This window comes from Conger conger, chromosome 12 (genome assembly GCF_963514075.1).
Source record: "Conger conger chromosome 12, fConCon1.1, whole genome shotgun sequence".
Lineage (NCBI taxonomy): Eukaryota > Metazoa > Chordata > Actinopteri > Anguilliformes > Congridae > Conger > Conger conger.
In genome coordinates, this window is record NC_083771.1 from 49,466,349 (window position 1) to 49,491,348 (window position 25,000).

General features: G+C 48.7%; 2 protein-coding genes across 6 annotated transcripts in view; both read left to right on the forward strand.

Annotated features, from left to right (window-relative positions):
* The window catches only part of amacr (alpha-methylacyl-CoA racemase), a 17,629-nt gene extending 16,371 nt beyond the window's left edge, over positions 1-1,258 (forward strand). For all 5 annotated transcript variants that reach the window (XM_061263303.1, XM_061263304.1, XM_061263301.1 and 2 more), the window contains 2 exons: positions 310-496; positions 829-1,258. In XM_061263303.1, the coding sequence (XP_061119287.1) occupies positions 310-496; positions 829-1,235 (594 nt within the window). In that variant the 3' untranslated portion in view covers positions 1,236-1,258. The remainder of the gene's footprint in view (positions 1-309; positions 497-828) is intronic.
* Positions 1,259-6,323: 5,065 nt separating this feature from the next.
* slc45a2 (solute carrier family 45 member 2) overlaps positions 6,324-25,000 on the forward strand; it is a 21,573-nt gene continuing 2,896 nt past the window's right edge. Inside the window, exons 1-4 of the mRNA XM_061262203.1 lie at positions 6,324-6,735; positions 11,640-11,816; positions 14,118-14,458; positions 21,638-21,781. Coding sequence (XP_061118187.1) covers positions 6,324-6,735; positions 11,640-11,816; positions 14,118-14,458; positions 21,638-21,781 — 1,074 coding nt within the window. The remainder of the gene's footprint in view (positions 6,736-11,639; positions 11,817-14,117; positions 14,459-21,637; positions 21,782-25,000) is intronic.

Consider the following 25,000-nt stretch of genomic DNA (forward strand, 5'->3'; position numbering starts at 1 on the left):
TGTTGTTGTGAGGCATTGTGTTGTTGTGAGGCATTGTGTTGTTGTGGTTGACTGTGCGGTGTTATGGTAAGGCCCTGTGTTGTTGTGGTTGACTGTGCGGTGTTATGGTAAGGCCCTGTGTTGTTGTGGTTGACTGTGCGGTGTTATGGTAAGGCCCTGTGTTGTTGTGGTTGACTGTGCGGTGTTATGGTAAGGCCCTGTGTTGTTGTGGTTGACTGTGCGGTGTTATGGTAAGGCCCTGTGTTGTTGTGGTTGACTGTGCGGTGTCATGTCACTGTGGTTCACCTGTGTTGCCGTGGCGATGCTCAGGTGGAGGGCGCGGCCTATGTGAGCTCGTTCCTCTGGAAGTCGCGTGCCGTTGGCCTGTGGAACCGCCCGCGCGGGGAGAACCTGCTGGACGGCGGTGCCCCGTTCTACGGAACCTACCGGACCTCCGACGGGAAGTACATGGCTGTGGGAGCAATAGAGCCGCAGTTCTACGACCTGCTAGTACAGGGTGAGCCCCCTTCCTCCTCCTCATCAGTGTCATATACCTCATCAAATAATCCCAGGTAATCTCTTCGCTTCAGTCTCTTTCACTCATTCAGGTTTTGCTATTTCTATGCTTTTATAAATTAATGTAATGGAAAGTAACATTCCTTGAGCATGAACAGGTACCTGACTGTTCGGTCTCCTAGCCAACCATCTGAAAACATCCCAATTATATAAATCTTAATTACTGTGGCATTTGAGTAGGCATGGTCCAATAACCTGAAGGTATTATGTGTCTGTTTCAGTGCTGGGATTTCTGTCTTTCTCCCTCTCTGCCCCTCCCATCCCTCACTCCAGGCCTGGGATTGGACGCCGCCACACTGCCCCCCCAGATGAGCTTCTCTGATTGGCCGGCGGTGCGGGCGGAGTTTGCGCGGGCGTTTGGGGGCCGCACGCAGGAGGAGTGGTGTGGGGTGTTTGATGGGACTGACGCCTGTGTGACCCCCGTTCTCCCGCTGGACCAGGCCCACACACACCCCCACAACCGCCTGCGTGGCTCCTTCCTGCAGGAGGGCGGGGAGGTGAGCCCCCGGCCCGCCCCGGTCCTGTCCCGCACCCCCGCGGCCCCCCCCCCGGCCCGGGGCCCCGCCGTGGGGGAGCACACCCTGCTCATCCTGCAGGAGCTGGGCTACAGTCCGGCCCAGGTGCAGGAGCTGCTGCACTGCGGTGCCGTGGAGAGTCACAAGCCCAACGCGCGCCTGTAGGGCGGGGCGGGGGCCCAACGCGCGCCTGTCGGGCGGGGCGGGGGCCCAACGCACGCCTGTAGGGCGGGGCGGGGGCCCAACGCGCGCCTGTCGGGCGGGGCGGGGGCCCAACGCGCGCCTGTAGGGCGGGGCGGGGGGGGGGGCGGGGCGCCTCAGTGCCTGTTGATATGATTATGGCATAGGTAGAGTGGGAACATTGGTTCCGGAACAACTGGACGATTGGACAAAGGTAAATTTACCTCAACAAAATGGCGGACCGACAGGAAATGGAGCTCTGGATAATTACTATTGCAATGCTCTTTAGGACTGGTAGTTTATGTATCTTCTGAAACCGTTATGTGCCCAGTCTTTTTTTCCCAATGAATCTGCATTTTATCAGCACTATTGGTGACTTTGTGAGCTGGTGATTCAGCTGGGAGAGATTCATGCCCCCTGAGGCTGGGTAAGCTTCAGGTTTGCCTGACAAGGCTGGGTAAGGCCTGAACTGAGCTTCACGTTTGCCTGACGGGGTACAAAGGGAGTTTTTGATTAGGGAACGTAAGCCCTTCAAATAACCACGTCCACAGTTCCGCTGTGGGGACACCACCACTGTTATCTGTGTGTGAAATGAACTGTTTTAATGGAAACTGAGATGGAGCAGATGCATGGATGAATTCATTTGATGAATGATATGGACAATTGTCATTCTGTCATTACAACATGACTGTGAGTTTATGTAAATTAAATACTGATTCGTTTTTTCTATCGAGGCTTCTAAATTTGAATATGAATGCTGAAAATATGTTTGATAATTTTTGACACGACAATAAAATACCTTAAAAATGAGTTCATAGTTATAGATTTTTATTTTCATTCTTGAATAAATGTGTATGCCTGCTTCCTGCATCCAGTGTGTCTCTCAAGGCCAGTGTTCAGTGTCTCTCAAGACCAGTGTTCAGTGTTTCTCTCAAGACCAGTGTTCAGTGTGTCTCTCAAGGCCAGTGTTCAGTGTGTCTCTCAAGGCCAGTGTTCAGTGTGTCTCTCAAGGCCAGTGTTCAGTGTGTCTCTCAACACCAGTGTTCAGTGTGTCTCTTAAGACCAGTGTTCAGTGTGTCTCTCAAGGCCAGTGTTCAGTGTGTCTCAAGACCAGTGTTCAGTGTGTCTCTCAAGACCAGTGTTCAGTGTGTCTCTCAAGACCAGTGTTCAATGTGTCTCTCAAGACCAGTGTTCAGTGTCTCTCAAGACCAGTGTTCAGTGTCTCTCTCAAGGCCAGTGTTCAGTGTCTCTCAAGACCAGTGTTCAGTGTGTCTCTCAAGGCCAGTGTTCAGTGTCTCTCAAGACCAGTGTTCAGTGTCTCTCAAGGCCAGTGTTCAGTGTGTGAGCACCCTGAGCAATGAGCAGTGAAAGTTTCCTTATCCCTGAGTCAGTGTGTTTGTTTGTGGAGTGTCTGTATGAGGTAATTTATCAAACGGCCTTGCTAGCATCAATGTGAAATACATATATGCTGTTCCTGTTATCAGCACAGAACAGGCCATTGAGCATTAAGCAGAATAGTGCTCACCATGTCAGCAACAAATGAAACTACAGGATATAGCATGCCACAGAGGGGTATAACCCAATCATTACTTTTCATATTTCTTTGGTCTGCCTGCCCCCTGGTTATATGGTTAAAACATTTCAATAATAAAAAAAACTTCTCCAAATCCTTTTTAAAAAGAGTTTGAGTCTGCCTTTGAGTGCCCCAACTTTCTTATCTAATGATTGCACAGCAGTGCAAACTGCATGTTTCATATCAAAAGTTGTCTCTTGTTGTTTACATCAGGCTGACAGAGTTGTTCCAGTATTCCCTTGGTGAAACACATCACAGGAAGGTAGTGAGATATTTTCCTCTTCATTGCCTCGTCTTGTCCAGCACAGTGCCATATTTTCATCATATTTTCTCTGCTCACATCATTCTCTGATCCTGTAGTCTCCATGCACTGGAGTCCCACACACACCCAACACAACCAATCAGGAGCTTGGCTGGCCCACACACACCCAACACAACCAATCAGGAGCTTGGCTGGCCCACACACACCCAACACACCCAATCAGGAGCTTGGCTGGCCCACACACACCCAACACACCCAATCAGGAGCTTGGCTGGCCCACACACACCCAACACAACCAATCAGGAGCAGGGCTGGCCCACACACACCCAACACAACCAATCAGGAGCAGGGCTGGCCCACACACACCCAACACAACCAATCAGGAGCTTGGCTGGCCCACACACACACACACACACACACACACACACCCAATCAGGAGCTTGGCTGGCCTACACACACACCCAACAGAACCAATCAGGAGCTGGGCCGGTGAGTGATCAGTGCGTTTCCTATTTCAAATGCTGTTTAGTACTACAATGATAAGCCATACTGTTTGAAGAATTATTATTAATTATGTTAAAATGAATAAGTCAGTCATCTTGAGCAATTAGAACTGTGTGTCTGTTAAAACACATTGAGCTGCAAAGTACAGTCTGTTTAATGAAAGTGCAGAGAACACTTAATCAGGTGTTTACAAACCATGGCATTGGATGCGGCCTGTTTTGACTCTGTGATGCAGCCCAAGAGATGTGGGTCTTTGCAAAGAGATGTTTTGAGTTAGTGATCACCAGCTCAATTTGCCTGCATCATTATATAGGCGAAAGGTTAAGACAGCTCAGCTTTCATAGAGTGACAGAAAATATTAAGGCGGGTTAAGAGAGACAATGTGATGATTTATGACAAATGATTGGTTAGCTATAATGTATAAAGACTAGGATACTTCCTACTGTTACTTTGGAATTCTCTGATCTCTGGAAGTTCTCTGGAGCGCACAGACTCCCCAGATTAATCTGTTTTATTTTTAATTAAAGATTTATAATGAGCAACTACTGAGTCTGAATATTTTTTCAACATCATTGCTGCCAAAACAACTTCACCTACGTAAAAGGGACGAGGAGGAAAAGAGACAAAAAATATTTCCTCAACAAAACCTAATGATGAAGAAGTCTGTTCTGGAGTGATGCTGAAAAATGCTTCATTTGGCGAAACTAAAATTTGACTCCACTTTGTTACACCCATCTGTTATAGGTGTGCATTCGCATTCCTGCTCACCCTGCTGGTCATTCCACCATTGCTATTTCAAAATCCATCCAGTCCTCCAGAGGGTGTGACAGGAGGGTCCTACATCATGGTAAACGGGTGTTTTTGACACATATAATACAGATATTATACCTGATGAATGGTCTAAACTGCTGGTTTCCCTGAAATATTAAATCTGTCTGATATATGGAGCCCTGTGAAGGGAGTTTTGAAGGTCTTGTTTTCAGAGCCTGTTGATGTAAATGATCAGGGGTATGTTTCTCTGTTTGATAAAGAACTCCAGTTTCTGGGATTTCAGGTCATTTGCATACATATACTGTGTATATCATGTCAGAATAATGGCCAGACTAAACGCATGAATTGAATATTGTTCTCATATGAAACTGAATGAGGGCAACAAAGAGATTTTAAAAAATTGAGTTTATCTGGAAAGAGAGAAAATGGATTTCCATGTCTCCCTAGCCTGAAGCTCCCAGAGTTGCAGAATCTCAGCTTGTGCAGCACAGCCGTGGTTTCTGGACGTACAGCCGCGGTTTCTGGACGTACAGCCGCGGTTTCTGGACGTACAGCCGCGGTTTCTGGACGTGCAGCTGGGAATAAAGGCCGTGGCAGGGCCTGCTGCCTCGTTTAGGCCCCGTGTGCAGATCTGGGGCTGTTTCATTTCAGTTATTTAGCTGACTGAGCTCAGGACAATGCCTCCCAGAGCAATGTGGGGTTAAGGGCCTTGCTCAAGAACCCAACAGCTGTGCAGATCATATTGCACAGCTACAGTGGGTCTTAAACCACCAACCTTCTGGGTCCCAGTCAAGCACCTTAGCCACTAGGCTACAGGCTGCCCCTTTTGAAAAAAGGGTTTTTAAAGTTTTTGTTTGTATATAATCCTTATTAAGACTCCTGTAGAAACTAGGAAACTAACTTAAATTCACAATCAGTGTTAAGGAGACATTTCATTCTGATCTGACCGAAAATGGTCATTCATAAATTGTCAGTAAAAATAGTTGTATTTGTGTCTAAAGAGTTGAAAGTTTTTTCTGAATTTTTCTTTTTTTTACCCAGGTCTGGTGATTTTTCCATGTGCAGTAAAAAAAAAAAAGCAGAATGTAAAAAATGTGGGTTTGGCCCATGTGACTTTCCCCCAATCCAAATTCTTCTGGTGCGCTGACCCGTGTCCTGTGATGGGAGGGGTTTGGGGGGGGAAGGGAATCTGGTGCAGTGTGTGGTTTAGGGGTACAGTCTGGCTCCCCCCAGGAGAGACCGCTCTGCTCTATCACGTCACATCTATCACAGCCCCCCCCAGGCATCACATGACCCATCAGCTGACCCGCCTAATGCTTGGCACCCCCTCTCTCATCCACAGTGTGGCCTCTTTGAGAATCGCTGCTGAGAGATCTTGTAAAGACACAAATTAGACCTTTCACTGGATCAGCGTTCCTGTGGCTCTGTTGTTGTTCACGGTTACAGCCTCTCGTCCCGTGGGGAAGCAGTGGTGTGGAGGCTCCAGGAGTCTCCAGGTCCTCAGAGGGGCTGCCGGAATAATCGAGCCTTTGTGTGCAGGGGGCAGAGTTGTAAATGTCAGTCACGTGCTCCTCACTCCACTCATGACTCTTATGCATGCAGGGCTGCTTTCATTCATCCCACCCTCTGGTGAGCTCCTCCACAAAGCGGCTTTCCCTGTGGAGCTAACACTCTCCCCGGCTCTCCCCTGCTCTCCCCGGCTCTCCCCTGCTCTCCCCGGCTCTCCCCTGCACTGAGCTGGGCTGCACTGGGCTGCACTGGGCTGGGCTGGGCTGCACTGGGCTGCACTGGGCTGGGCTGCACTGGGCTGGGCTGGGCTGGGCTGCACTGGGCTGGGCTGAACTGGGCTGAACTGGGCTGAACTGGGCTGAGCTGAGCTGGGCTGCCATGCAGTAGAGCTTGGTCCCGCTCCGTTGTGTTTGGACCTGTCTGACAGCTTTATTTTGATTTGAGAAAGTCGGGCATGACGCTCCTGGCGGACGGGGAGCTGTGCCAGGTGCCGGACGGGGCGGGGGGGAAGGGGCAGTACCTGGGCAGCGGGGAGTGGGCCGTGTTCGGGGCGGTGGAGCCCCCCAGGCGGACGCGGGGGCGTCTGCTGATGCACAGCACGGTGATGTTCGGCCGGGAGTTCTGCTACGCGGTGGAGGCGGCCTTCGTCACGCCCGTGCTGCTGAGCGTGGGCCTGCCCCGCAGCCTGTACAGCCTGGTGTGGCTCCTCAGCCCCACGCTGGGCTTCGTCCTGCAGCCGGTCATCGGCTCCTCCAGCGACCACTGCACCTCCCCCTGGGGCCGCCGCCGGCCCTACATCCTGGCCCTGGGAGCCATGATGCTGGTGGGACTCGCGCTCTTCCTCAACGGAGACGCCATGGTGTCCGGTGAGCTTCAGCGCGGTGCGGCCGAATCAGGGGTGTTTCTGTGGTGTGGGTGATTCAGGGGTGTGTTCACGTTCTGGGTGATTCAAGGGTGTGTTCATGGTGTGGGTGATTCAGAGATGTGTCTGTGGTGTGGGTGATTCAGGGTTATGTTTGTGTTGTGGGTGATTCAGTGGTGTGTTTGTGGTGTGGGTGATTCAGGGGTATGTTTGTGGTGTGGGTGATTCGGGGGTGTGTTTGTGGTGTGGGTCATTCAGGGGTGTGTTCATGTTCTGGGTGATTCAAGGGTGTGTTCATGGTGTGGGTGATTCAGGGGTGTGTTTGCAGTGTGGGTGATTCAGGGGTGTGTTTGCGGTGTGGGTGATTCAGGGGTGTGTTTGTTTTGTGGGTGATTCAGGGGTGTGTTTGCAGTCTGGGTGATTCAGGGGTGTATTTGTGTTGTGGGTGATTCAGGGGTGTGTTTGCAATGTGGGTGATTCAGGGGTGTGTTTGCGGTGTGAGTGATTCAGTGGTGTGTTTGCGGTGTGAGTGATTCAGGGGTGTGTTTGTGCTGTGGGTGTTTTAGGGGTGCGTTTGCAGTGTGGGTGATTCAGGGGTGCGTTTGCAGTGTGGGTGATTCAGGGCTGGGTTAATGGTGTGGGTGATTCAGGGGTGTGTTTGCAGTGTGGGTGATTCAGGGGTGTGTTCATGGTGTGGGTGATTCTGGGGTGTATCTGTGGTGTGGGTGATTCAGGGGTGTGTTTGCATTGTGGGTGATTCAGGGGTGTATCTGTGGTGTGGGTGATTCAGGGGTGTGTTTGTATTGTGAGTGATTCAGGGGTGTGTTCATGGTGTGGGTGATTCTGGGGTGTATCTGTGGTGTGGGTGATTCAGGGGTGTGTTTGCATTGTGGGTGATTCAGGGGTGTGTTCACAGTGTGGGTGATTCAGGGGTGTGTTCATGGTGTGCGTGATTCTGGGGTGTGTGTGGTGTGGGTGATTCAGGGGTGTATCTGTGGTGTGGGTGATTCAGGGGTATGTTTGCATTGTGGGTGATTCAGGGGTGTGTTCACAGTGTGGGTGATTCAGGGGTGTGTTCACGGTGTGGGTGATTCAGGGGTGTGTTTGCAGTGTGGGGCCACCCTGATGGTGAATGATTGTGGAAGTCTGAGGGCTGAGCTGGTGATTGGTCGAGGCGATTCTGTGAGTGCTCTGAGGGAAATGATTCACCATTCTGGATCCCTGCCAGAGCCAAAATGGCTGCCGGCAGATTCCCGTTCATTCCATGAAGGTGAACTGCTTTACAACAAACAATTTGTCCGAACAAGTCTTTAAATGAGACTAAACTCTATTTTTACCATTTTACCAAGTAGAAAATAAGTCTTACCTCATTAGCAAATCTAAAAATGATTCAAACCATGAACACCTCATTGTCTCATTTAGCTCAAAAGTAATATACAGTAAAAAAAAGATTTGAAGAGGCCACACTCTACTACACTTTGAGAACGTGCTTCAAACACACGTTCTCAAAACCCACCCTCCTAAATATTTGTGCCTGTGTTTAAGGTCTTGGAGACAAAGTTGTGTTGCGAATTGACTTAAGTTGCTACTGATTGAGATTCTTTTGACTCTGACTCCACGTCTGTCCGTCTCTGGCAACACTGCGGAAGTGTCCACATGAAACCCGTCATCGCTGCAGACCTCCTCTGAAGTGGTGAGGGTTGAGCTGTTGCCAGGTCCTGTCTAATTCCACATGATCAAAATGCCTTTCCACAGATCAAAATGGCTTCCTCTGTGCCCTCATTTAAATAATCTATGGTCGAGCTTCTGACTCTGTTTGACTTTGTCATTCTTGCTTTGTTTTAATTGACTTTGCAATTAAAATAATTATCTTCAATTCTTCATACATCAATTCTTTAATACTGCTTCAGTAAAGATTATTGTTATTATTGTGTTCTCTGAACACTGGGAACACAACTCAATCTGACTCCCCCATCTTCAGTTTTATACTCTTAACTTTAGACTTTGAAAAGAAGAGAGAATGTATGGCGCATTTGGCAGAACTGAACGGTGCTGCTTTGAGATGGTTATGACCCGCTGTGTAGCACAGCTATGAGATGGTTATGACCCGCTGTGTAGCACAGCTATGAGATGGTTATGACCCACTGTGTAGCACAGCTATGAGATGGTTATGACCCGCTGTGTAGCACAGCTATGAGATGGTTATGACCCACTGTGTAGCACAGCTATGAGATGGTTATGACCCACTGTGTAGCACAGCTATGAGATGGTTATGACCCACTGTGTAGCACAGCTATGAGATGGTTATGACCCACTGTGTAGCACAGCTATGAGATGGTTATGACCCACTGTGTAGCACAGCTATGAGATGGTTATGACCCACTGTGTAGCACAGCTATGAGATGGTTATGACCCACTGTGTAGCACAGCTATGAGATGGTTATGACCCACTGTGTAGCACAGCTATGAGATGGTTATGACCCACTGTGTAGCACAGCTATGAGATGGTTATGACCCACTGTGTAACTCACAGCTATGAGATGGTTATGACCCACTGTGTAGCACAGCTATGAGATGGTTATGACCCGCTGTGTGGTGCTCCTATGACTCCTGAAGTTTAAAATCAGTTTTCGCGCCCTGCAGTCTCAGTACTGGTGTGTGTAGTGGAGCACCACGACCTGAGGGTTCAGTTTAATACAGTATGTCACATATTGTGTCAAAGTTAATGCAAATCACTTATTCATTTCAGTGAGTCTCATTGTCATCAAAAAATATATCTATTTTTTTACTCTTTAATTAGGTTGGATCCACTGCCTCTCGTGTGCTCATTCAGCCGACTGAATAGATGCAGGGTCTGATAGAAGTGTGTGATCCTTATGACCAGCCCTGGAGGCACATACCTGTCAAACCATTCAGTTATGATTTTTCTTCACATTACGCAGATGTTTCATCCCCTTCTGCTCTTAATGCCTCTGACTGCAGACAAGCTGAATTAATGTGCTACTCTGGTGTTAAGCTGACGGTCTGTGGGGATATGTATTTATAGTGTGGCATTGTAGTTGCAGGTTTGATTGGCAGCTGGGACTCTTGCAGAAGCTACAGTACTTAGCCTAATTAGCTTCAGGAAATACCCAGCTATAAATGGATTATCTGTAAAAAAAAACAGTTTTTCTGAAATCATGGCTGACCTTTCGCAGGCTTGCCATTCCCAGTTTTAATGACATTCAAGCTGAGAATTGAGAGATAAGTAATTTGAAACAGCATTATTAATAACAATAATTTAAAAACAGTTGAAATCATACCAGGTCATCAGGTCTATATGCTGCTTGCACATGTCTGTGTCGTTTGCACCACGTGCAGCTTATCAGAGTTATGACATTCATAATCAGCGAATATCTGCTCTTCAGCAGTTCTGGAGCACAAATGTCAGAACTCATTGGGTGCCAGGACCTTTCAGTGCCAGCCCTGCTGGGGTGTACCCGCTCCTGTGTGTCCGTCAGGAAGGGCTGTTCCCACACCTCTCCTCGGGGGCCCCAGCCCGGCCAATCTGCATCGGCATCTGATGTGTTCCGCCTCAGGCACGGCTGATGAACAACCGAAGCCCTTGATCAGCTGTCTCAGGTGTGCTTAACCCGGGACACGTCAGATACCTGGATCTGAGGAGAGGTGTGGGAATCACCCGCTTTAAAATCTTAATCTTTAATGTGCCATTCATGCCTCTTTCTCTTCAGAAAGTACTGTATCATGCAAACGTCTTCGGTGCATATATAGTCTTCGGTGCATATATAGTCTTCGGTGCAGATATAGTCTTCGGTGTTTATGTTTTTGTTTTCTGCATTAGTGGGTCAGTAGAAAAGAGCACATTTGAGATTTTCAAACATTTTCCAAAAACTTAAATGTTACAAATATGTGCTGGATAGGACTGCATTGTACACACTTTTCAGGTTTCTGTTATTTACATTATGTTATGGACTAAGAGCTTCAAAGTACTCTCAGTAAATACTCCTTTATCCAGCTCCTCTGTGAGCGTGATTGAGCTGTCAGAGGGAGACGGTGTGTCCTGCAGGAGGGGCGTGCTACAGGGTGCCACACCCCCGCCCCGTCACATCAGTGTCCCCGTGTCTCTAATCAGTTTTAGGAAATCATGTGCCTCTTTTACTAAGACCTTTAGCACACGCAAAACCAATAACATGACCAAAGTCTTGCAGCAGTCATTGGTTGCGTTATTAGTTTTGCGTGTGCTAAAAGGTTTTGCATTTGCCAAAGGTCTTAGTAAATTAAATATTCATTCATTATCTTGACCCGCTTATCCAGAACAGGGTGGCAGGGGGGCTGAAGACTATCCCAGCATACATGGGGCGAAAGGCAGGAATACACCCTGGACAGGTCGCCAGTCCATCGCAGGGCACACACACCATTCACTCACACACTCATACCTCCGGGCAATTTAGAGACTCCAATCAGCCTAACCTGCATGTCTTTGGACTGTGGGAGGAAACTGGAGTACCCGGAGGAAACCCACGCAGACACGGGGAGAACATGCAAACTCCACACAGAGAGGCCCCGGCCGACGGGGATTCAAACCCAGGACCTCCTTGCTGTGAGGCGGCAGTGCTACCCACTGCACCATCTGTGCCGCCTTGAATTAAATATTGAAATATTTAATTCAATTTTTTAATTCTTCAAAATTAATTATGAATTAATATTTTCAGACTCATCTAAATCAGTCATGCGTGCTCTTTGTTTTTCCTCATTAAACCATGAAGACCTCTGGTAGTTTTATGAAGGTTTGATTGGACTGTGTGCTCTGCATAAGATGTCTCTCATTCACCCTTTCTTTCCTCCTGAGCGAATGGCAGGGGGGAAATGCTGGCCGTTGCCTAGCGCTGACCCCCCCTCTTGTTGTAGCCATAGTGACGGAGCGGAGCCGGAGGAGCACCTGGGCCATCGTCGTGGTGATGTGCGGGGTGGTTCTGTTCGACTTCGCGGCGGACTTCATTGATGGCCCGGTGAAGGCGTACCTCTTCGACGTCTGCTCACACCAGGACAAAGAGCGAGGCTTACACTACCACGCCCTCCTCACTGGTGAGTACGGTGGCTCAAAGGGCCCAAATCCAACCATCACATCATCATTATGCAGTTTCCCTGGAGTCAGATATGCAGTAAGGTAAGATACTTCATTGAACCCTGTGGGGTCATTTGTCCTCAGCATTTGACCCATCCTCGTGGTGGACACGGTGCTACACCCAGGGACCAGCTCAGAGGCCAGAGCCCTGGTCAAGGGCAACGGCAGGAGCACACCTAACCTGTCTTTCAGTGCCTCAGACAGTGAGGCATTTCTGAGCAGTGTGTTGTACAGTTACTGGTTATTTGCATATGTAGAGGAGTTACTGGTTATTTGCATATGTAGTGGAGTTACTGGTTATATGCATATGTAGTGGAGTTACTGGTTATATGCATATGTAGTGGAGTTACTGGTTATATGCATATGTAGAGGAGTTACTGGTTATATGCATATGTAGTGAAGTTACTGGTTATATGCATATGTAGTGGAGTTACTGGTTATATGCATATGTAGTGGAGTTACTGGTTACATGCATATGTAGTGGAGTTACTGGTTACATGCATATGTAGTGGAGTTACTGGTTATATGCATATGTAGTGGAGTTACTGGTTATATGCATATGTAGTGGAGTTACTGGTTATATCCATATGTAGTGGAGTTACTGGTTATATGCATATGTAGTGGAGTTACTGGTTATATGCATATGTAGTGGAGTTACTGGTTATATGCATATGTAGTGGAGTTACTGGTTATATGCATATGTAGTGGAGTTACTGGTTGCTGAAACTGGGAGGCAGGGGCACGGGGTCTGGGTGGCGCTGGCAGCAGCCCCTTTAGGGCTCATGTGCTGCAGTCATGAGTCTGAGCAGAGAGCAGAGAGCAGAGAGCGCGTGACTCAACGTTTTCTGTTGGGGGGGCAGGGGGGGGTTTCTCTCTCTCCCACTCTCTCTCCCTCTCCCTCCCACTCTCTCTCCCACTCTCTCTCCCTCTCTCTCTCTCTCTCTCTCTCTCTCTCTTACGAGACATTCCTGTCTAAATGACATTGCGTCCTGTCTACTGGGGCCTGCATTTTACATCCCCAAACTCTGTAACCCCAAACTCTAGGTGACTTGATTCCAGGCTTCAGGTCGCCCATGGGGTCTGTGCACGTCAACATGAGGACCAGAGCCGACTGCAGTACCGGCTGAGACATCGACCAAACCTCAGGCTTACCCAAATAAACCGTTAGGAACATTATTAAGAAGAAGAAGAACAACGGTGATCTCAGTAATTTAGGAAAGGAAGGAAGAAAGACCCTTACAGTTGATGATTGAAGAATTCTCACTGTGATTTTTTTAGTCCCAGGAGAGCCATAGTAGTGCACTGCCCTGCACTTACAGTCAAGCTCTCTGAAGAGCCTCTGGAGGAGATTACTGAACTCAGTGGAGCACAGTGCCATTCAGCTCCAGGTCGCTAAGCCGGGGAGCTGGCTGGTGTCGACTCTTTCAGCTCTGGTTGATACGATTAGTAGAAAAGTTGCATGCACTGTTTGTATGTAAGTCCCCTCCAAAACTATTGGAACAGCAAGGTCAATTCCTTTGTTTTAGCTATACACTGAAGACAATGGAGTTTGAGGTCAAAAGATGTACATGAGATAGCAGATCTGAATTTCAGCTTTTGTTTCCTGGTATTTTTTATTTACATTTGTTCAACAACTTAGAACATAACACCTTTTGTATCAAACCACACAATTTTTTTGCAAAAGGTGAGCAAAATTATTGGAACATGTTGCCCAGTTGTCTCCTGTTAAACAATTGGTTAAACAATAAATGGTTCTGAATGTCTATTGTATTGTAAATTGGTTTTAGTCTTGGATTTTGCCTGTGAAGACTGAATTTGTGTTAGAAAAGATAAATGAACATGGAGACCAGAGAGCTGTCTTTGGTAGAAAAACAAGCCATTTTGAAGCTTAGAAAAGAGGGGAAATTGATCAGTGCTATTGTAGCAGAGGATAGCTTCTACAAAAACTTGGAATGTCCTGAAAAAGACAAAACTTCTGGCACACTGAACAATAGACAACAAACTAGGTGACCAAGGAAAACAACAGCAGTTGATGACAGAAACATTGTGAGAGCTGTGAAGAAAAAATGTGTGTTGTAGGTATATCATGGATTCATGGCAAAATAATTAACCCACACAATTGATATGCATTTTACAGGATTATAAAGGCAGTGCTGCCCCTCCCACCCAAACCTCCTGCGCCTCGGTTGCAGACCCAATGACCAAATCTGCCTAGGGTCAGAGGTCACAGTGGGGTCAGCCTGTGTGTCTCTGTGTTGCAGGTTTGGGGGGGGCCTGTGGATACCTGGTGGGGGCGATGGACTGGGGGCACTCTGCCCTCGGGGTGCTGCTGGGCTCTGAGTACCAGGTCATCTTCTTCTTCTCTGCGCTGACCTGGGGCCTCTTCCTGTCGCTGCACCTGTTCAGCATCCCAGAGACGGCCCTGGGGCAGGCAGCGGCCCCCGGCCCCCCCGACACCCTGCTCCTCCTGGGGAACCAGAGCAGCGGGTATGGGGCGGTCCCCAAAGAGCCCCTCCCAGAACCAGAACTCCGGGCCCGGTCCTTCTCCGCTCTGGGGGAGGCCAACTCTGTCACCTCCAGCGCCAAGCAGCCCAACAAGGAGGTGAGTCACCGCCCTGGGCCTCAATACACTAAATACACAGAATTACACAAAATTACTCGACACTACACTACACTACACTGCACTACACTACACTGCACTACACTACACTATATTACATTACACTACATTACATTACACTACATTACATTACATTACACTACATTACATTACACTACATTACATTACATTACATTACACTACACTACATTACATTACATTACACTACACTACACTACACTACATTACATTACACTACACTATATTACATTACACTACACTGCACTACACTACATTACACTACACTATATTACACTACACTACACTACATAACACTACACTACACTACACTACATCACGTGTCGTTGCTTAGGCAGTTATAAGGACTCATGGACGTCCCTGAGGAAGCTCACACAGGCTTGTTCAGGGATTCTCAGCAGAGATACCCGTACCCGTGTGCAATCCTTCCTTATCGGGGTCACTGATTGCTCTGAGCTGCTTTCACAATCTTTTCCTTGCTGTATACACCCAGAACCCCACGGCTGGGAGAGTCTCTGACATAATTAGGGCTGAGAGACGCCTGGAAGCCACCGGTGCGGTTTTAAACAGGCGAACACTGATGCACACAAACATATGAATCAGTGTACATGAACACGCAACGCAGTAATAACACAGGAGTGTTACAGAATGCACAGACAGAGCAGAGGCAGGCATGGGGCACGGAGCGCTCTTTCCCAGATATCACTGCAGTATCTGTCCTTCCTCTTAGAGAGTCGACCTCTGAACCCTCTGAACCCTGTGAACCCTCTGAACCCTCTGAACCCTGTGAGCCCTCTGAACCCTGTGAACCCTCTGAACCCTCTGAACCCTGTGAACCCTGTGAACCCTCTGAACCCTCTGAACCCTCTGAACCCTCTGAACCCTGTGAGCCCTCTGAACCCTCTGAACCCTCTGAACCCTGTGAGCCCTCTGAACCCTCTGAACCCTCTGAACCCTCTGAACCCTCTGAACCCTGTGAGCCCTCTGAACCCTGTGAGCCCTCTGAACCCTCTGAACCCTGTGAGCCCTCTGAACTGTCTGAACCCTCTGAACCCTGTGAACCCTCTGAACCCTGTGAACCCTGTGAACCCTGTGAGCCCTCTGAACTGTCTGAACCCTCTGAACCCTGTGAACCCTCTGAACCCTGTGAACCCTGTGAACCCTCTGAACCCTCTGAACCCTGTGTAATGCCTCTGAACCCTCTGAACCCTCTGAACCCTGTGAGCCCTCTGAACTGTCTGAACCCTGTGAACCCTGTGAACCCTCTGAACCCTGTGAACCCTGTGAACCCTCTGAACCCTCTGAACCCTGTGTAATGCCTCTGAACCCTCTGAACCCTCTGAACCCTGTGAGCCCTCTGAACCCTCTGAACCCTGTGAACCCTGTGAAGCCTCTGAACCCTGTGAACCCTCTGAACCCTCTGAACCCTGTGAGCCCTCTGAACCGTCTGAACCCTCTGAACCCTGTGAACCCTGTGAACCCTCTGAACCCTGTGAACCCTGTAAGCCACTTTATTCTGAGATAAGGAGGAACTGCTACATGTCTCTCTCAGCTGGTTGCTAAGAAACGTGAGAAAGACGTCAGTTCTGTTGCTATGTCTCTTCACCGATACACAAACGCACAAACACACCGATACACTAACACACTAACACACAAACACACCGATACACTAACACACTGATACACTGACACACTAACACACAAACACACCGATACACTAACACTGATACACTGATACACTAACACTGGTGAATCCCTCAGTAATGTCACACTCTACAAATTTCAAATCTCATTTCCATTTAGATTTTTTTGAGGGGGACGGCCAGCTTTCCCTTTGGCTGTTTTTTTATTCAAATTGCCACCATTTTGTTGTCATTTGGGTGTCACACAAAATGGATTCCACTTTATCTGTCTGTGTAAACTGACCCAGGATGAAACGCTTACACGCTCAGTTTCTGCAGGTCCTTGGCACATCCATGTTTCACTATAAACATACTTCCCTCTAACTGCATCGCAACACGTTTTGATGACTCACGCTTCGGACTTAATCCTCAATGGTATAATCAGTGGCATCTGTGTGTTAATGCTGTAATAATGTGGGATATCAGAGTGTGGTATATCAGAGTGTGGTCTATCAGAGTGTGGTGTATTAGAGTGTGGTGTATTAGAGTGTGGTGTATCAGAGTGTGGTGTATTAGAGTGTGGTGTATTAGAGTGTGGTGTATTAGAGTGGTGGTATATCAGAGTGTGGTGTATCAGAGTGTGGTGTATTAGAGTGTGGTGTATCAGAGTGGTGGTATATCAGAGTGTGGTGTATTAGAGTGTGGTTTATCAGAGTGTGGTCTATCAGAGTGTGGTGTATCAGAGTGTGGTGTATCAGAGTGTGGTGTATCAGAGTGTGGTGTATCAGAGTGGTGGTATATCAGAGTGTGGTGTATCAGAGTGTGGTGTATCAGAGTGTGGTATATCAGAGTGTGGTGTATTAGAGTGTGGTGTATTAGAGTGGTGGTATATCAGAGTGTGGTGTATCAGAGTGGTAGTGTATCAGAGTGTGGTGTATTAGAGTGTGGTATATCAGAGTGTGGTATATCAGAGTGTGGTGTATCAGAGTGTGGTGTATCAGAGTGTGGTGTATCAGAGTGTGGTGTATCAGAGTGTGGTGTATCAGAGTGGTAGTGTATCAGAGTGTGGTGTATTAGAGTGTGGTATATCAGAGTGTGGTGTATTAGAGTGTGGTGTATCAGAGTGTGGTGTATCAGAGTGTGGTGTATCAGAGTGTGGTATATCAGAGTGTGGTGTATTAGAGTGTGGTGTATTAGAGTGTGGTGTATCAGAGTGTGGTATATCAGAGTGTGGTGTATTAGAGTGTGGTGTATTAGAGTGGTGGTATATCAGAGTGTGGTGTATCAGAGTGTGGTGTATTAGAGTGGTGGTGTATCAGAGTGTGGTGTATTAGAGTGTGGTGTATCAGAGTGGTGGTGTATCAGAGTGTGGTGTATCAGAGTGTGGTGTATCAGAGTGTGGTGTATCAGAGTGGTGGTGTATCAGAGTGTGGTGTATTAGAGTGTGGTGTATCAGAGTGGTGGTGTATTAGTGTGTGGTGTATTAGAGTGTGGTGTATCAGAGTGTGGTGTATTAGAGTGCTGGTGTATTAGAGTGCTGGTGTATCAGAGTGTGGTGTATTAGAGTGGTGGTATATCAGAGTGTGGTGTATCAGAGTGTGGTGTATTAGAGTGTGGTGTATCAGAGTGTGGTATATCAGAGTGTGGTGTATCAGAGTGTGGTGTATCAGAGTGTGGTGTATCAGAGTGTGGTGTATTAGAGTGTGGTATATCAGAGTGTGGTGTATTAGAGTGTGGTGTATCAGAGTGTGGTGTATTAGAGTGTGGTGTATTAGAGTGGTGGTGTATTAGAGTGGTGGTGTATCAGAGTGTGGTGTATTAGAGTGGTGGTATATCAGAGTGTGGTGTATTAGAGTGTGGTGTATCAGAGTGGTGGTGTATTAGAGTGGTGGTGTATTAGAGTGGTGGTAATAACAGCAGTGAGATGGTCAGTGATCTGGTCCAGGGAGGGAGGAACATGGTCAGCAGGATGTCTCTCTCATTGCGCTGCAACACCCCCTCCTGGTGGCCCAGGGACCGGCAGCCCCCAATGTCCTGACTGCACACACTGAACAGACAGGGCGTTGTGTGAGGAGAGGCACACAGAGGCAGTGGCTGGTGACACACACCTCAGAGTCGAGCAGGGAGAGAGGATTAGATGTTCAGTCTGGTTTCTGAATTGGGCTGAACAAGGCGGGACGTTGCAGTATGTCTTCATATGGCATAATTGTATGAAGGTTCTGTTGTCACCCGACGTAGCCTGTGGTCCTTTGAAAGACGAATAGAAGTGTATAAACTCAGTGTATAAACACAGCATATAAACTCAGAGTATAAACTCAGTGTGTAAACTCAGTGTGTAAACTCAGAGTATAAACCAAATGTCTCTGCGACCACCCACAGTCCTGAAGGCAACCAATCAACATGCTTTGATAGTTGCTGCAGGAGAGACTGTATTAGACTCCTCTCAGACTCACAGGTCTTAGGCAGCAGAGGAAGTCTGTTCAGTAGCTGTCATGTTTTTAAACAAAGCCATAGCAGTTTGACACTTTAAGAACTAATGAGGTTTCTCCATGAGCTCAAAGGAAAACCGTCTGACAGTGGAAACCCATCATCATTCCTTCATTCGCAAAAACATCTGAAATAAATCAATCTGACAAACATAAATCTTAAAGATGTAAATCTTACGTTAATCCCTCTTATTCATGTCCTCCGTCCTGCATCTCCATCAGTCCTGAATATCCCTTCTTTCCTCTGTTTCACACGGCTTCTCTCTTCTTCATCTCAGCTTCTGTCTGTCAGTGTTTGTTTTTCCTTTTCAAGGAGATACACCAATAGCGAAAATCTTTTTTTATGCAAACATTTTCTCTATTGTTATAGATATCTGCAAATGAGCTTATGAGTAATTACAGAATCCACACATTCGTTAAACATTTTTTTTTTTTCAGTGTGAAATACAGAGGTTTCTTCAAATTTTTGTTTTATTGATTAATTATTAAAAAAAACCCTTTGTTTGGTATTTTCCCACAAGCAGCTGTTTCCTGCGGCAGGAGGATGATGTAGAAAAAGTATAAAGTGCTATCAGCATGAAGGCAGCATACCAAAACACATCCTCAGTCTCATCGTAATGAAAGGTCTTTTCTGTGTATAGTGAGTGTGTATGGGTGTCCGAGAGTGTGTGTGTATAGTCAGTGTGTATGTGTGTGTGTGTGAGTGTGTGAGTGTGTGAGTGTGTGTGTGTGTGTGTGAGTGTGTGAGTGTGTGAGTGTGTGAGTGTGTGAGTGTGAGTGTGTGAGTGTGTGAGTGTGTGAGTATGTGAGTGTGAGTGTGAGTGTGAGTGTGTGTGTGTGAGTGTGTGGTTTGCATGAGTGGACTCCATTCTTGACTTCCATTTCGCACAAACTGAATAAAACTGTCAAATTATAATTGGAAACGTTTATTTTGCATATATAGTGGTCTTTATAGTTTTACATTTACTGCCTGCTGCAGTGAGTCAGACCATGGTGGGTATTATTCAGTGTACTGGAGGGTGGTGATATCGAGAGCTAACTCTTTAGTGTTGCCTGGGGCTGGACTTCTAAGGAAATGACTGCCAGGGCCCAGTTCTGGAAGTATTACTCTAGCAGAAAGAGGTTCTACTGCAAACTTCTCTATCATTCTTTCTCTCCATACTCTCTCATACTCCCTCTCTACTGTGTGCTCTCTCATACCCCCTCTCTACTGTGTGCTCTCTCATACCCCCTCTCTACTGTGTGCTCTCTCATACTCTCTCTCTACTGCGTGCTCTCTCATACTCCCTCTCTACTGCGTGCTCTCTCATACTCCCTCTCTACTGCGTGCTCTCTCATACCCCCTCTCTACTGTGTGCTCTCTCATACCCCCTCTCTACTGTGTGCTCTCTCATACTCTCTCTCTACTGTGTGCTCTCTCATACCCCCTCTCTCTCATGCTCTCTCATACTCCCTCTCTTTCATGCTCTCTCATACTCCCTCTCTACTGTGTGCTCTCTCATACTCCCTCTCTACTGTGTGCTCTCTCATACTCCCTCTCTACTGTGTACTCTCTCATACTCCCTCTCTACTGTGTGCTCTCTCATACCCCCTCTCTACTGTGTGCTCTCTCATACTCTCTCTCTACTGTGTGCTCTCTCATACTCCCTCTCTACTGCGTGCTCTCTCATACTCTCTCTCTACTGTGCTCTCTCTCATACTCTCTCTCTACTGTGTGCTCTCTCATACTCCCTCTCTACTGTGTGCTCTCTCATACTCCCTCTCTACTGCGTGCTCTCTCATACTCTCTCTCTACTGTGTGCTCTCTCATACTCCCTCTCTACTGCGTGCTCTCTCATACTCCCTCTCTACTGCGTGCTCTCTCATACTCTCTCTCTACTGTGTGCTCTCTCATACTCTCTCTCTACTGTGTGCTCTCTCATACTCCCTCTCTCTCATCCTCCCTCTCTACTGCGTGCTCTCTCATACTCCCTCTCTACTGTGTGCTCTCTCATACCCCCTCTCTACTGCGTGCTCTCTCATACCCCCTCTCTACTGTGTACTCTCTCATACCCCCTCTCTACTGTGTGCTTTCTCATACCCCCTCTCTACTGTGTGCTCTCTCATACTCTCTCTCTACTGTGTGCTCTCTCATACTCCCTCTCTCTCATACTCTCTCATACTCCCTCTCTACTGTGTGCTCTCTCATACCCCCTCTCTACTGCGTGCTCTCTCATACCCCCTCTCTACTGCGTGCTCTCTCATACCCCCTCTCTACTGTGTGCTCTCTCATACCCCCTCTCTACTGTGTGCTCTCTCATACCCCCTCTCTACTGTGTACTCTCTCATACCCCCTCTCTACTGCGTGCTCTCTCATACCCCCTCTCTACTGTGTGCTCTCTCATACCCCCTCTCTACTGCGTGCTCTCTCATACCCCCTCTCTACTGTGTACTCTCTCATACTCCCTCTCTACTGCGTGCTCTCTCATACCCCCTCTCTACTGTGTGCTCTCTCATACCCCCTCTCTACTGCGTGCTCTCTCATACCCCCTCTCTACTGCGTGCTCTCTCATACCCCCTCTCTACTGCGTGCTCTCTCATACTCCCTCTCTACTGTGTGCTTTCTCATACCCCCTCTCTACTGCGTGCTCTCTCATGCTTGCTCACTCCTGCTCTTTTCTATGTCTCTCAATCTCTCCTGGAAATTGTTTCTATTAATTGTTTTATGTTTTCTTTTGTCTGAGTTTTATTTTAACTTTTATTATTATTATTTTTTTCCATTTTATTTTTGTTATGAATAAAGGTACGTTTAAAAGCAATCTCTCTCTGTTTGGGTGCACAGTTAAAGCAGTCTCTGTGTTTAGGTGCACAGTTAAAGCAGTCTCTGTGTTTAGGTGCACAGTTAAAGCAGTCTCTGTGTTTAGGTGCACAGTTAAAGCAGTCTCTATCTGTGTTTAGGTGCACAGTTAAAGCAGTCTCTATCTGTGTTTAGGTGCACAGTTAAAGCAGTCTCTATCTGTGTTTAGGTGCACAGTTAAAGCAGTCTCTGTGTCTAGGTGCAGAAGAGAATGACTCTGAAGTCCTTGGTGCTGGTGATGATCAACATGCCCGGTCACTACCGCAGCCTGTGCGTGTGCCACCTGCTTGGCTGGACAGCCTTCCTGTGCAACATGCTCTTCTTCACCGACTTCATGGGCCAGGTACGCCTCACTTCCTGCCTCTGTTCACACACAACGCCTCACTTCCTGCCTCCTGTTCACACACAACACATCACTTCCTGCCTCCTGTTCACACACAACACATCACTTCCTGCCTCTGTTCACACAGAACGCCTCACTTCCTGCCTTCTGTTCACACGCAATGGTCATGGTCCAATGAAGCCAGCAGAACCACATCATCCGCAAAAAGCAGAGATGCGATTCTGGGGTCACCAAACCGGACACTCTCCTCACCTCGGCTGCGCCTTGAGATCCTGTCCATGAATACCACAAACAGGACCAGTGGCAAGGGGCAACCTTGGCGGAGTCCAACACCCACAGGAAACGTGCTTGACTTTGTGCTGAGAATGTGGACACAGCTCTCACTTTGGTTATACAGGGACCGGATGCAACAACCGCCCCGGTACCCCATACTCCCGCAGTACACCCCACAGGGTTGAGAGCCTTCAGCATCTCAGGGCGAATCTCATCTACACCCAGCGACTTGCCACTGAGGAGCTTTTTGACTACCTCAGCAACTTCCGCCAGGGATATAGGTGCAGATTCCCCCGAGTCTTCTGGCTCTGCCTCTTCCACAGAGGACGTGTTGTTCGGGTTCAGGAGCTCCTCGAAGTGCTCTTTCCACCGCCCGACAATATCCCCAGTCCGGGTCAGCAGTTCTCCTCCCCTGCTGATGCGTGAGAAGTTCCTCCGGAGGTGGGAGTTGAAGACCTCGCGAACAGGGGCCTCCGCCAGACGTTCCCAGTTCACCCTCACTACACGTTTGGGTTTACCGGGTCTGTCCGGCAGCCTCCCCGGCCACTTGATCCAACTCACCACCAGGTGGTGATCAGTTGGCAGCTCTGCTCCTCTCTTCACCCGAGTGTCCAAGACATACGGCCGCAGGTCTGATGATACGACCACAAAGTCGATCATCGATCTTTGGCCTAAGGTGCTCTGGTACCAAGTACACTTATGAGCTACCCTATGCTCGAACATGGTGTTTGTTATCGACAATCCATGACCAGCACAGAAGTCCAATAACAAAACACCGCTTGGGTTCAGATCAGGCAGGCCATTCCTCCCAATCACCCCCCTCCAGGTTTCTCCATCATCGCCCACGTGAGTGTTGAAGTCGCCCAGCAGAACTATGGAGTCTCCGGGTGGCACTCTTTCCAGGATGCCGCCCCGTGACTCCAAGAAGGCCGGATACTCTGAACTGCCGTTTGGTGCATAAGCACAAATGACAGTCAGAGCTTTCCCCCCAGCGACATGTAGTCGCAGAGAGGCGACCCTCTTGTTCCCCGGGTGGAACTCCAACACAGTGGTGCTCAGCCGGTGGCTTGTGAGTATCCCCACACCCGCCCGGCGCCTCTCACCTTGAGCAACTCCAGCCCCTCTCCAGGAGTTTGGTTCCGGAACCAGTGCTGTGCGTGGAGGTGAGCCCAACTATATCTAGTTGGTACCGCTCCGCCTCACGCACTAGCTCCGGTTCCTTCCCCACCAGAGAGGTGACGTTCTATGTCCCCAGAACCAGTCTGCGACGCCGAGGATCAGCACGCCCGGATCCCCGCCTTTGCCTACTGCCCGTTGGGCAAAGCACCCGACTCTGATGCCGACCCCTGCAGGCGGTGAGCCCGCAGGGTGGCGACCCCACGTGACCAGTTCGGGCTGTGCCCGGCCGGGCCCCATGGGATAAGGCCCGGCCACCAGACGCTCGCCGACGAGCTCCCCTCCCGGGTCTGGCTCCAGCAGGGGGCCCCGGTTTCCCTTTTCCGGGCGAGGTAACTTGGTACTTGTGTGGCCGTATCATGGAGTCTTTGAATCGCTCTTAGTCTAGCCCCTCCCCCGGGACCAATTTGCCTTGGGAGACCCTACTGGGGGCTAACAGTGCCCCCGACAACCTAGCTCCCAGGATCACCGGGACACACAAACCCCTCCACCACGTTAAGGTGGCGATTCCTCGGAGGGGTAACACAGTGGAGACACAGACTTGTTAATCCTGCCTCTCTCTAATTGCGTTTCTGAATGTTAATGCGCTCTGTCTCTTCGCTGTTGTCTCTCTGCTGCTTGCTTTATCTATAATTAAAACCACGGCTCCTGTTTTTCGCCGCGTCTTTGGGCTGCACGTTGGCCTTTGCACAGGCCTCCACTGTGTTGTGATTGATTGCGGGTGGCTGGTTGAGTGATTGACACGTGTCCGGTGAGTGATTGACACGTGTCCGGTGAGTGATTGGCAGGTGTAGGCGTGACTGTCGCGTGGTGATAAGGGGCAGGGACGGACGTTAATGAAAACGCACAGCACTTTGTGAGAGGGTGTGTATGTGGCGTCCACACCCAAAGGAGGGGTACATCTCCGCTATCAGACCTGTGAGCCTAGGGCAGACTGAAGTGGGGCTCAGAGCTCTTCCAGTCCGCGTCACGTTCCCCATCCGCTCCACAATTTCCACCCGCTCCTTGTTACTTAATGAGCTCAATCGTTAGTTTTATCTGACATTTTATCTTAAGTTATCTGCCTACAACACTCTTAAGTGTGTCTTCTGTGAAAGTGATTTACTGTGTTTGATACGGGCATGGCCCAGCTTTGGAGTGTACGGAAGTTTAAAAAGAGATTGAGTGTGAGGAAATGATAACTGGCTGGAACTCAGCCCAGCACCGGTTCACACAGAGCTGGAGTTGTGCTCTCTATTCCCATCTTCAAGTGACCATTTATTCAGCACAGCGAGGGAAAATAAATCAACCTCCCGCCCTTTCCCTCCACTCTGGGGTCTGCTGCATGAGAATTGGGCCTGGCCTCCTGTCCTCTGCAACTCAACCCCCCCCTCTCTCTCTCTCTCTCCCTCCCCCTGCCTCTCCTCTCTCCCTCTCTCTCTCTCTCTCTCTCTCTCCTCTCCCTCTCTCCCTCCTCTCCCTCTCTCCCTCCCCCTCCCTCTCCTCTCTCCCTCTCTCTCTCTCTCTCTCTCTCTCTCCTCTCCCTCTCTCTCTCTCCTCTCTCTCTACTCTCACTCCCTCTCTCTCTCTCTCTCTCTCTCTCCCCCCTCTCTCTCTCTCTCTCCCTCCCCCTCCCTCTCCTCTCTCCCTCTCTCTCTCTCTCTCTCTCTCTCTCTCTCTCCTCTCCCTCTCTCTCTCTCCTCTCTCTCTACTCTCACTCCCTCTCTCTCTCCTCTTACTCCCTCTCTCTCTCTCTCTCTCTCTCTCTCTCTCTCTCTCTCTCTCTCTCCA